This window comes from Brachyistius frenatus, unplaced genomic scaffold (assembly GCF_029030835.1).
Source record: "Brachyistius frenatus isolate BFR_SWC_R1_liver_20210118 unplaced genomic scaffold, ASM2903083v1 Contig_414, whole genome shotgun sequence".
Classification (NCBI taxonomy): Eukaryota; Metazoa; Chordata; class Actinopteri; family Embiotocidae; genus Brachyistius; species Brachyistius frenatus.
The window spans coordinates 58,928-71,240 of record NW_027211013.1 but is presented as its reverse complement, the minus strand read 5'-3'; the positions used below and the strand labels follow the sequence as shown (position 1 = coordinate 71,240).

Sequence of the window (12,313 nt, the reverse complement as noted above, 5' to 3'; positions counted from 1 at the left end):
GCAAAAGTTCAGTCATCCGCATTCTTAAACAGGAACCTGAACATGATGTATAATTAAATAGAAATCACTGCTATTCACGAATGTTGTCCTCAGCCTGGCTGCAGCTCATGTAGGGAGAACGGGTGACGACCCCAGTGGTGTGGTCTGGGTTCATCCAGCTGTTTACCCGACCGGAGCAGCTCAACATGAACTCTGTTGTTTTGTAACTCTCAGACTTCGGATGTTTTTTCCACTTTCCTTCTTGTGGACTTTTGGTCTGAGGAGCTTGTGTCTCTGAGGCCGAGCAGACATGACATCATCGTGTCCTCAGCTTTCCTCCAGACTCACTGAGGACATCCAGCAATGGACGTCACCGCGCCTGTTCAAAAATAGTCCTATTTTTTATATATATAATTACTTGTCAGATGTTCCACCAGGTGTTTTTTTTTATTTTTTATTTTTTTATCTTTATACAACGTTTCCTGTCTTTTGTTGAACTTGTCACAACTTTTTAGAGACGTGTTGTTGTTATCAGATTAAAAATGAGAAGATATTTTTCATAAAACAATAAAATATCTCACTCAACATTTGATGTTGTCTTTGGTCTATTTTCAATCAAATATGGGTTCATGTGATTTGCAAATTCTGTTTTTATTTTCATTTTACACAGTACCCAAACTTTTTTGGAAACATATATTGTACATTCAATTTAAAATTTTATTTGCTTTTCAGATTTATTTTCACTGCAATTATTAATGTTGAGCAATTCATATATTACTGATTCAGTTTCCAGTGACACATATTTCTGCCCAAAGTTATGAAAAGAGGTGAAACATTGGTGAATACGTTAGTTTATCTGGTGACACCAGACACAGTTTAGTCACATATCAAACTAACAGGTCATACATTTTTTTTTCAGAATAAAATCTCACTTTGAAGAAAGACTATTTAATCATGTTTTCCCAAAAAGTTATAAAATATGAATGTTTTGGAGCAGACATATTCTGATATCTTTAATAATAAAAATAATTGCAGAAGTGAATTAACGTAAATAACACTTTGACATGTTCTTCTCCCATTGAAGTTGAATGAAGTTGAATGAAGTTAACACGTTAACACGTTAACACATTAACATGTTAACACGTTAACACGTTAACATGTTTGTTTCTGAAGCTGAATGATTGAACCGTCAGCGGGTTGGTGTCCACAAACAGGGATCATTTCATCTTTCTTTTCTTTCTTTCTTTCTTTCTTTCTTTCTTTCTTTCTTTCTTTCTTTCTTTCTTTCTTTCTTTCTTTCTTTTTTTGCTTTTCTTTCCTTTCTTTCTTTCTTTCTTTCTTTCTTTCTTTCTTTCTTTCCTTTCTTTCTTTCTTTTTTTCTTTTCTTTCCTTTCTTTCTTTCTTTCTTTCTTTCTTTCTTTCTTTCTTTCTTTCTTTCTTTCTTTCTTTCTTTCTTTCTTTCTTTCTTTCTTTCTCTTTTTGCTTTTCTTTCCTTTCTTTCTTTCTTTTTTTTGCTTTTCTTTCCTTTCTTTCTTTCTTTTTCTTTCTTTCCTTTCTTTCTTTCTTTTTTGCTTTTTTCTTTCCTTTCTTTCTTTCTTTCTTTCTTTCTTTCTTTCTTTCTTTCTTTCTTTCTTTCTTTCTTTCTTTTTTGCTTTTCTTTCTTTCTTTCTTTCTTTTTTTTCTTTTCTTTCCTTTCTTTCTTTCTTTTTTTCTTTCTTTCCTTTTCTTTCTTTTTTTCCTTTTCTTTCCTTTCTTTCTTTCTTTCTTTCTTTCTCTCTTTCTTTCTTTCTTTCTTTCTTTCTTTCTTTCTTTTTCTTTCTTTCTTTCTTTCTTTCTTTCTTTTTTCCTTTTCTTTCTTTCTTTCTTTCTTTCTTTCTTTTTTTCCTTTTCTTTCCTTTTTTTCTTTCTTTTTTCTTTCTTTCCTTTCTTTCTTTCTTTTTTGCTTTTCTTTCTTTCTTTCTTTCTTTCTTTTCTTTCTTTTTTTCCTTTTCTTTCTTTCTTTCTTTCTTTCCTTTTCTTTCTTTTTTTCCTTTTCTTTCCTTTTCCTTCCTTCTTTCTTTTTTTCTTTCCTTCCTTTCTTTCTTTCTTTCTTTCTTTCTTTCTTTCTTTCTTTCTTTCTTTCTTTCCTTTCTTTCTTTCTTTCTTTCTTTCTTTCCTTTCTTTTTTCTTTCTTTCTTTCTTTCTTTCTCTTTTTGCTTTTCTTTCCTTTCTTTCTTTCTTTCTTTCTTTCTTTCTTTCTTTCTTTCTTTCTTTCTTTCTTTTTTTCCTTTTCTTTCCTTTCTTTCTTTTTTTCTTTCTTTCCTTTCTTTCTTTCTTTTTTGCTTTTCTTTCCTTTCTTTCTTTCTTTCTTTCTTTTTTTCCTTTTCTTTCTTTCTTTCTTTCTTTCTTTCTTTCCTTTTCTTTCTTTTTTTCCTTTTCTTTCCTTTTCCTTCCTTCTTTCTTTTTTTCTTTCCTTCCTTTCTTTCTTTCTTTCTTTCTTTCTTTCTTTCTTTCTTTCTTTCTTTCTTTCCTTTCTTTCTTTCTTTCTTTCTTTCTTTCTTTCTTTCTTTCTCTTTTTGCTTTTCTTTCCTTTCTTTCTTTCTTTCTTTCTTTCTTTCTTTCTTTCTTTCTTTTTTCCTTTTCTTTCCTTTCTTTCTTTTTTTCTTTCTTTCCTTTCTTTCTTTCTTTTTTGCTTTTCTTTCCTTTCTTTCTTTCTTTCTTTCTTTTCTTTCTTTTTTTCCTTTTTTCTTTCTTTCTTTCTTTCTTTCTTTCTTTCTTTCCTTTTCTTTCTTTTTTTCCTTTTCTTTCCTTTTCCTTCCTTCTTTCTTTTTTTCTTTCCTTCCTTTCTTTCTTTCTTTCTTTCTTTCTTTCTTTCTTTCTTTCTTTCTTTCTTTCTTTTTTTCCTTTCTTTCTTTCTTTCTTTCTTTCTTTCTTTCTTTCTTTCTTTCTTTCTTTCTTTCTTTCATTCTTTTCAGGAGAATCCAGACAAACCTCGTCAGTACTTTTCTGTCTGATCTCCCTTCAAACCGACTGACTATAACTGTGAACACGTGTGAGACGGTAATCAAAGAAGCAGCTCGTTTCTGATATCTCACTATTATTTACATACAACAACAAAACAGTTGTTTTGCGACATTTCCGGTTCTTGCCTTCCCGTCGCGCTTTACGGCAGTCGTGACAAACCAGAAGCGTGTGCCCAGTTCTTCGCAGCGACAGGTGATTTGTACTTTCTGTCTATTAAAAGCGAGCACAAGGCGATAATGAGCTGAGATACGACGACCTGCCGCTCGCGACGCTCACCTGCCGGAGGACGTGACGGTGAAAACACGATGAGCGACAACAGCCGGTTTACGACCGTTTCCGTTAGCAGCGGGAGCTAGCAGCTAGCAGCTAGCAGCCTTCAGGTCCGGAGAGCGCGAGACGAACTCCATGTGACATCCCATAATTTCAGGCACAGCTGGTTTCATCCGCGCACCATGTGGCTCCAGCAGCGGCTGAAGGGGCTCCCGGGCCTGTTGTCCAGCAGCTGGGCCCGGAGGCTCCTGGTCGGGCTGCTGCTCCTCCTCATCTTCTCCTGGTACCTGGGAGCGGAGCGCCGCGGGAGGTTCTTCGGCGGCTCGGCGGCGCCCGGCGGCGCCGCGGGCCGGTGCCTCCTGGCCGAGATCCACCGCTGGAAGTCCCTGGTGGAGCGGGGGGAGGGCGTCTCCAGCACGCCTCAGGACCCGCTGGACGCGCCGTTCGTCTCCGGGAACGGACACGTCCTGGTCGACGTGGACTCCAACAAGCTGTGGGTGGCGGCGTCCTCGCAGCCCGGCGCGGCCCCGGTCCACCCGACCGAGTACTCCCCGCGGGTGGACGTCCACCTGGAGGGCGAGCGGGCCGAGGCGCGGGCCAGCCTGCTGTGGTTCCGGAAGGGATCCGTGCTGTCGGTGCGCTGCGCCGCCCTGCCGTCCTCCCGGGACTGCGTGAGCATCCGGGAGGAGTTCATGGCGCACCGGAGCCGACCCAACGTCCTCCTGCAGAGGGTCCACATCAGCAACCCGTCCGACCGGCCCGCCGCCTTCGACGTCTTCACCGGCGGCTCCGCCTTCCCCGCCAAGTTCTCCGCCAGCGTGGAGAAGCTGGAGGACCGGGAGGTGGTGCTGTCCTCCGGCCGGGTGCCGGTGGAGAACGGCCGCTCGGTGCTGGTGGTGGTGGTCACCAGGAAGCTGAGCCCCAGGATCCACGTCCCGGCCAAGTCCGAGCACAAGGACAACATCGTGTCCGTGGTTTGGACCTCGGAGCCCGTCGAGGCCTCCGGGCTGGAGGAGACCTTCCGGGTCCTCCGGGACGGAGCCAAGGAGGAGCTGGCGGGGCTGCTGCGGGCCGAGCTGGACGGGCTGGTGGGGGATCACCAGCAGGCCTGGACGGACCTCTTCATCTCAGGTGAGACCACCTGAGCGGGTCGGGTCGGTCCCGGAGGGGTTCTGGTACCAGGCGGGGGTTTCGATAGATCTGACTTTATGACTGTGCCACCAGTGCAGTGATGTGTGTCTGAAGGTCAAAGGTCACCGTTTACATACTTTCACCTGGAAATGTATTTATTTATTTATTGTTTTTAAAACGGATCAAAGACTATAAAACTCCTGTCAGATGGAATCGATCATTAAAGCAGTGATTTATGTGAGAACATGTTTACAGCTCTGCTCTGAATGAGCCTGTGAGGAAGTCGGTCTGCTTTAGGTTCTTGGCACCAGCAGGTCCAAACCCACATCCAGCTCATCAGGATCACCTTCACTTCACTCCTGAACCAGTGGAACAGGATGTTCACACGTGGTGCTGCAATATGAAGAAAACTCTTATTGTGTTTTGTTATTTTACATTTCTGAGAATGTCACATCTACAATGTGAAGCAGCCAGAAGGTCCAGAAGGTCCAGAACGTCCTCACTCAGCTTCTTGGACCAGAAAACGACTGCCAGAGCGGCTCTGTTTACAGTCGATGACAAACGCTGAGGATTCTGGGAACTCTCCTTTTTTATTTCTTCTCTTCTGAACAGTTCAAACTCTCTTTGATAACTCAAAGCAGCAGATCTGATCTCAGGTTGAATATTAAACTCTTCTGACCCGGTTCTCCGTCTGAACTGGACTTCACATGTTCAGAGAGAAAAACATTAATGAAAAGTTGGATGAAGTCCGTCGGAGGACTTTTAGTTTCCTGCAGGTTTTGTTGAAGTTTGTGTTCTTGTGTGTTTCCAGGTGTCGAAATGAGGAAGATCACCGACTCCCACACGCCGTCCAGCCGCACCGTCAACACCACCCTCTACTACATCCTGTCCTCGTCCACGGCGCCGCTGCTGGACCAGCGGCTGAGCGGCGAGGAGCGCGGCCGCCTGGAGTCCAGCCTCAACTACGCCGACCACTGCTTCAGCGGCCACGCCACCATGCACGCCGAGAACCTGTGGCCGGAGCGGGTCAGCAGCGCCGCTCAGATCCTGCAGCTGGTGACTCTGTGGACGCTGACGCTGCAGAAGAGAGGCTGCAAGGTTCTGGTGGCGGCCGGAGCCCACGGCGCCATGCAGGGCGTGGTGCTGAGCTTCGGAGGCCTTCAGTTCACCGAGAACCACCTGCAGTTCCAGGCCGACCCGGACGTGCTGCACAACAGCTACGCGCTGCGCGGGATCCACTACAACCGGGACCTGCTCAGCCTGGCGGTGCTGCCGGACGGCGAGGGGAAGCCCGTCCTGCACGTGTCCGTGAAGCCGCAGGAGACGCCGGTGAAGCTGTACGCCTGCGAGGCCGGCTGCCTCAACGAGCCGGTGGAGCTGACCTCCGAGGTCAAAGGTCACACCTTCCCCGTCATGGTGACGCAGCCCATCACGCCGCTGCTCTACATCTCCACGGACCTGCGCCACCTGCAGGACCTGCGCCACACCCTGCACCTGAAGGCCATCCTGGCCCACGAGGAGCACATGGCCAACCGGTACCCGGGTCTGCCCTTCCTCTTCTGGTTCAGCGTGGCCTCGCTCATCACCCTCTTCCACCTCTTCCTCTTCAAGCTCATTTACAACGAGTACTGTGGCCCCGGGGCCAAGCCTCTCTTCAGGAGCAAGGTATAACCGGACCGGGACCTCCTGACACTGAACGCAGCTGATTGGCTGTTCGGGCTGCTTGTTGTGTGTGTGGTGGCAAAGACTTCCTGTCTCTTCTGGGCTCTCCGTTCTGACTCTCCTTCTCTGTGCGTGAACTCTTTCCCTCCTCGTGGTACATCTGGAGCGGGTAGACAGCCTTACCCCACCCCACCCCCACCCCACCCCCACCCCTGCCGCCTGTCTGTCGGACCGCCTGTCTGTCGCGTGGATGTAAAGCGTAAAGTAGTTTCTGTCAGATTTGGAGGTTTGGTTTCCTCCGGTCGGAGGTCAGAGGTCAGAGGTCAGTGACAGCGTTACTTTAGGGCCATTTCTAACTTACAACTTCAAATGGTTTTGTCCCACAAACTAAAACAACTTACAGTATTTTTTTTTATTTTTACATTGAATTAATCTGTTTTCAGAACTTTTCTATCAGTTCTGTTTATTATTTATTCATTAATAAGACTTGCTACACCTTTAAATGCACAACAGGATGATTTGGGCTTCAGCAGCTTCCTTCTCTGGTGTCTGACTGAGCTCCAACTGACTGGAGAAGTTCTGGAAATGTTTGGATGAAGAGTATAAAATACATGTTTTTCTTTGCACGGGACAAAATGAGTGAACTGAGAGCAGCAAAGTGTTTTTCAACAAGGAATTCATTCGTTTTCACTGATTTACTTGCAGCGTTAAATTCATGTTTCAGACGTGTTTGAGTTACAGTGGACATCACGGCTGCTTTTATTTTGAAAATATTGTTGCTCAGTGTTCGACTTTTCAGTTCAAACTATAAAACATTAAAGATACCTGATGGGTCTGCATTCCTGCTGATGGAGGACAGACTGGCAGACAGACAGACAGACAGACTCACACACAGACAGGCAGACACACAGACAGACAGACTCACACACAGACAGACAGACTCACAGACAGGCAGACAGACAGACAGACAGACAGGCAGACAGACACACAGACAGACAGACACACAGACAGACAGACAGACTCACACAGACAGACAGACTCACACACAGACACAGACAGACAGGCAGGCAGACAGACTCACACACAGACAGGCAGGCAAACAGACAGACAGGCAGACAGACTCACAGACAGACAGGCAGACAGACACACAGACAGACAGACTCACACGCAGACAGGCAGACAGACTCACACAGACAGACAGACTCACACACAGACTCACAGACAGACAGGCAGGCAGACAGACTCACACACAGACAGGCAGGCAAACAGACAGGCAGACAGACTCACACACAGACAGGCAGACACACACAGACAGGCAGGCAGACTCACACACAGACAGACAGACTCACACACAGACTCACAGACAGACAGGCAGGCAGACAGACTCACACACAGACAGGCAGGCAAACAGACAGGCAGACAGACTCACACAGACAGGCAGACAGACTCACACACAGACAGGCAGGCAGACAGACAGACAGACTGACTCACAGGCAGACAGACTCACACAGACAGACAGACAGACAGACTCACACAGACAGACAGACAGACAGACTCACACACAGACAGGCAGACAGACAGACAGACTCACACACAGACAGGCAGGCAGGCAGACAGACAGACAGACAGACACAGGCGGAGGCAGACAGGCAGAAGGGCAGACAGACAGGCAGACAGACACACATGCAAACAGGCGGACAGGCAGACACAAACAGGTAGGCAGACATGGAAACATGGATGTAAAATATGGACAGAGTTATTTAGATTCATGTGATATTCAGGCTGTAAATTAAATAATAATAAAAACCCTTAAAGGGTTTAAAACCTCCAACTTTAAACCTGAGATCAGACAAAAGAATAAAAAGTCTGGTTTATTCTGAACGGAAAGTTTGATGTTTGGATGTTTTAAACATGGTGTTGATGGGGGGGATTCTGGGAAGCCATTGGTGTCGTCATAGAAACGGGTGGAGAGGATGAGGGTGTGTGTGTGAAGGGAAGCTTTGGGTCGGTCCAATGGGTTCAGAGGAGAAACAAACTGAATGACAACAACAGAACCACATGCTGCCTGTCCTTCAGGAGCTGTCTGGACAGAAGCCTCAGTCAGGTGGTTCAGAGTGCTGGTCACATGACCCGGGGAGGGTTCTCAGACAGGAAGAGATGAACACTGTCCTCTCTCTCTCTCTCCCTCTCTCTCTCTCCTCTCTCTCTCTCTCTCCCTCTCTCTCTCTCTCTCTCTCTCTCTCTCTCTCTCTCTCTCTCTCTCTCTCCCTCTCTCTCTCTCTCTCTCTCTCTCTCTCTCTCTCTCTCTCTCTCTCTCTCTCTCTGTGTGTGACTCTTTTTCTGCTCTTCCTCTGTTTTCCAGGTTTTATGATGTTTTATATCAAAATCACTCGATTAAATTAACAAGAAATCTGCTGGTGACTTTGGCTCTTTACTCTTTACTTTACTGGCTCCTCCTCTTCCTCCTCCTCCTCCTCCTGTGTGTTTCCTGTTTGGTGGGGAGCCCTGTGATTGGTCGGTCTCTAATGTCCCCTCTGACTTCACCAGGTCTCCAGTAAACTTGAGGACGGCTGCCCTGAGTCCTCAGACTCTGCTTGAACCTGCAGGGCTGCAGGCTCAGTCTGCTTGAGCTCGGAGGTGTGTGTGTGTGTGTGTGTGTGTGTGTGTGTGTGTGTGTGTGTGTGTGTGTGTGTGTGTGTGTGTGTGTGTGTGTGTGTGTGTCTGTCTGTGTGTCTGTCTGTCTGTGTGTCTGTCTGTCTGTGTGTCTGTCTGTGTGTGTCTGTCTGTGTGTGTGTGTGTGTGTGTGTGTGTCTGTCTGTCTGTGTGTCTGTCTGTGTCTGTGTGTGTGTCTGTGTGTGTGTGTGTGTGTCTGTGTGTGTGTGTGTGTGTGTGTGTGTGTGTGTGTGTGTGTGTGTGTGTGTGTGTGTGTGTGTGTGTGTGTGTGTGTGTGTGTGTGTGTGTGTGTGTGTGTGTGTGTGTGTCCCACCTGACTGCCTTTAGAAGGACTGATCCATCTGCAGAGCTGCAGCTCTTATTGATCCACTCATTACTTCACTGATTAATAAATTTGTCCGTAAAATACATTGGTGAAAATGGCTGAAAAACAATATCCAAATTTACATACTGTAATATAAAATTTTTGTGCTAAAGAAAACCGCAGAATGTTGGTGACTTCATCCGTTTCAAATTAAAAGCCTTTGTTTCAAATTAAAAGCTCCATATATATTTGTCTATTTTCCCATAATGCAGAAGAATCATCTGTTAGAGAGAAAACTTTTTCATTTTCTTGATTAAAAAAAAGTTTTTCAGGCAGCTGATTAGACGAATTAAAAAACACCTAATGACCGCCAGGTCCTGATGGTTATTATTAATGGAGTTATTGGTTGCAGCTGCACAGAACAGACAAGAACTGATAGAGAAATGAAAAATACTCCTGCTCCCTCAGACTGATGTATGATTATCTATGACATCAGTTTATTGATTGCTAACAGCTGGTCGAAGATGAAGAAAAAGTTCTGTTTTCACTTTATTAATTTTTTCTGCTGAGATATCGGATCATTGGGACAGTCCTGTTGAGATATCGGATCATTGGGACGTTCCTGTTGAGATATCGGATCGTTGGGACGTTCCTGTTGCGATATCGGATCGTTGGGACGTTCCTGCTGAGATATCGGATCGTTGGGACGTTCCTGCTGAGATATCGGATCGTTGGGACGTTCCTGCTGAGATATCGGATCGTTGGGACGTTCCTGTTGCGATATCGGATCGTTGGGACGTTCCTGCTGAGATATTGGATCGTTGTGACGTTCCTGCTGAGATATCGGATCGTTGGGACGTTCCTGCTGAGATATCGGATCGTTGGGACGTTCCTGTTGCGATATCGGATCGTTGGGACATTCCTGCTGAGATATCGGATCGTTGTGACGTTCCTGCTGAGATATCGGATCGTTGGGACGTTTATTGAAATGAAACCATGTGAAAAGTTTGGAGGGAACTTCACCGCCGAGTCAGAGACGTGTGAACTGAGTGGACCTACAGCAGCTCTAGGTTTTATGTGACTGCAGGATTTGTTAGAACATAATGAGATGATGAGTCAAACACTGCTGAGTGTTCAGTAAACTGGGCTGCAGTCTAAATGTTTGTGGGTTTCCAAAGAAGCTGACTGGAGTCGTAGTTGTGAACTCATTGTGTTTGTTCTTTCAGTGCTGATCACTTGGTTTGTTTCTAACTTTTGGACAGTAGACAGCTGCTGTGGTTCTGACGTTCATAAACTGGACTCGGATCACAATCACCTCTTTAATGAAACTGCTCACTGGGTGCATGATGAACCAAAAACATTTGATCGTTTTTCCACATGTGCTTCCATGTTGTGCAGCCTTCTGCACATGTGCATCAGTGCTTCTCCACCTGGCCCCGCCCACATCTACACCTGGCCCCGCCCACACCTTCCACTCAAACTGTGTAGGAGTACTAATGGCACTGCAGCTGGACACGGTGGGCTGTTTAGTCTCCCAGATGGAAGTGATTCATGTGGAGAAGGAGAGTTTGTCAAACCCGTGAGCTGGTTCTGATCCGTCTCAGCCCGCATCGATCATCTCGGGCAAACAGAACTCTGAAGATGCTAACCTGTTGATTTATTGTTAAAGATCGGGGGGGGGGGGGGGGGGGGGGGGGGGGGGGGGGGGGGGGGGGGGGGGGGGGGGGGGGGGGGGGGGGGGGGGGGGGGGGGGGGGGGGGGGGCTGATTCAGGCCTTCATACATGATTATGAGCTGTAAATAATGAGAGTTTTCTTGTCAGTTGTTTATGATTCACACGTTCTCTGATCCTGGTCTGTTTTCTGTCTCTCCATGTGAATTACTGAGTGCCTTAATGAAGAAAGTTAATTTATTGAGCTAAAAATAATAAATCAGTGAATTCTACTTGAATACTTTGTGATTTTGTAAAAATGAAAGGAAAAAAAATAACGTTTTATTTTGTCTCAGCAAAAATAAATCTGAATTATTAAGAGAAATGTTTTTCTGTTGTTGGTTTGTTCCTCATATTTCTAACAGTTAACATATTAAAGACACTTCTCAGAGTCTTTGAACAGTAACATGATCAATGTGGGTCACAGCTGTGATTTAGGTGGAGCGCAGTAGTAAACCTGTTAGAGGTTAGAGCTCGTTTCCTTTGTTGTTGTCTATCAGCCACTTCGTTCAGAGGGAGTTCTCATTGGCTATATCAGGCAATGCAGGTTTCCTATTGGAGGAGGAGGTTAAGTCCCACCCCTCCAGGTAGCAGGCTTAGTGCAGAGACGTGAAGACGGATATATCTATATATGTTATATACAAACAACCAAGAAACAGAGTCAACAGTGTTATTGTTGTTATCTCCTGTATCTGGAATGATCTCCTGGATTATTCCTCTCCAGGTTCCCCCTGGTTGTTCCTCTCCAGGTTCCCACTGGTTGTTCCTCTCCAGGTTCCCACTGGTTGTTCCTCTCCAGGTTCCCCCTGGTTGTTCCTCTCCAGGTTCCCACTGGTTGTTCCTCTCTAGGTTCCCCCTGGTTGTTCCTCTCCAGGTTCCCACTGGTTGTTCCTCTCTAGGTTCCCCCTGGTTGTTCCTCTCCAGGTTCCCCCTGGTTGTTTCTCTCCAGGTTCCCACTGGTTGTTCCTCTCTAGGTTCTCCCTGGTTGTTCCTCTCCAGGTTCCACCTGGTTGTTCCTCTCCAGGTTCCCCCTGGTTGTTCCTCTCCAGGTTCCCCCTGATTGTTCCTCTCTAGGTTCCCCCTGGTTGTTCCTCTCCAGGTTCCCACTGGTTGTTCCTCTCCAGGTTCCCCCTGGTTGTTCCTCTCCAGGTTCCCACTGGTTGTTCCTCTCCAGGTTCCCCCTGGTTGTTCCTCTCCAGGTTCCCACTGGTTGTTCCTCTCTAGGTTCCCCCTGGTTGTTTCTCTCCAGGTTCCCACTGGTTGTTCCTCTCTAGGTTCCCCCTGGTTGTTCCTCTCCAAGTTCCCACTGGTTGTTCCTCTCTAGGTTCCCCCTGGTTGTTCCTCTCTAGGTTCCCCCTGGTTGTTCCTCTCCAGGTTCCCCCTGGTTGTTCCCCCTGGTTGTTCCTCTCCAGGTTCCCCCTGGTTGTTCCTCTCCAGGTTCCCCCTGGTTGTTCCTCTCTAGGTTCCCCCTGGTTGTTCCTCTCCAGGTTCCCACTGGTTGTTCCTCTCTAGGTTCTCCCTGGTTGTTCCTCTCCAGGTTCCACCTGGTTGTTCCTCTCCAGGTTCCCCCTGATTGTTCCT

At 46.4% G+C, this 12,313-nt stretch overlaps 1 protein-coding gene across 1 annotated transcript; it reads left to right on the top strand.

Annotated features, from left to right (window-relative positions):
* Positions 1 to 3,123: 3,123 nt before the first annotated feature.
* kiaa2013 (KIAA2013 ortholog) lies at positions 3,124 to 6,245 on the top strand. Its single transcript, XM_069725219.1, has 2 exons — positions 3,124 to 4,383; positions 5,195 to 6,245. The coding sequence occupies exons 1-2, from the start codon at positions 3,435 to 3,437 to the stop codon at positions 6,052 to 6,054; spliced, it is 1,809 nt and encodes a 602-aa protein (XP_069581320.1). The 5' UTR covers positions 3,124 to 3,434; the 3' UTR covers positions 6,055 to 6,245.
* Positions 6,246 to 12,313: the final 6,068 nt, after the last annotated feature.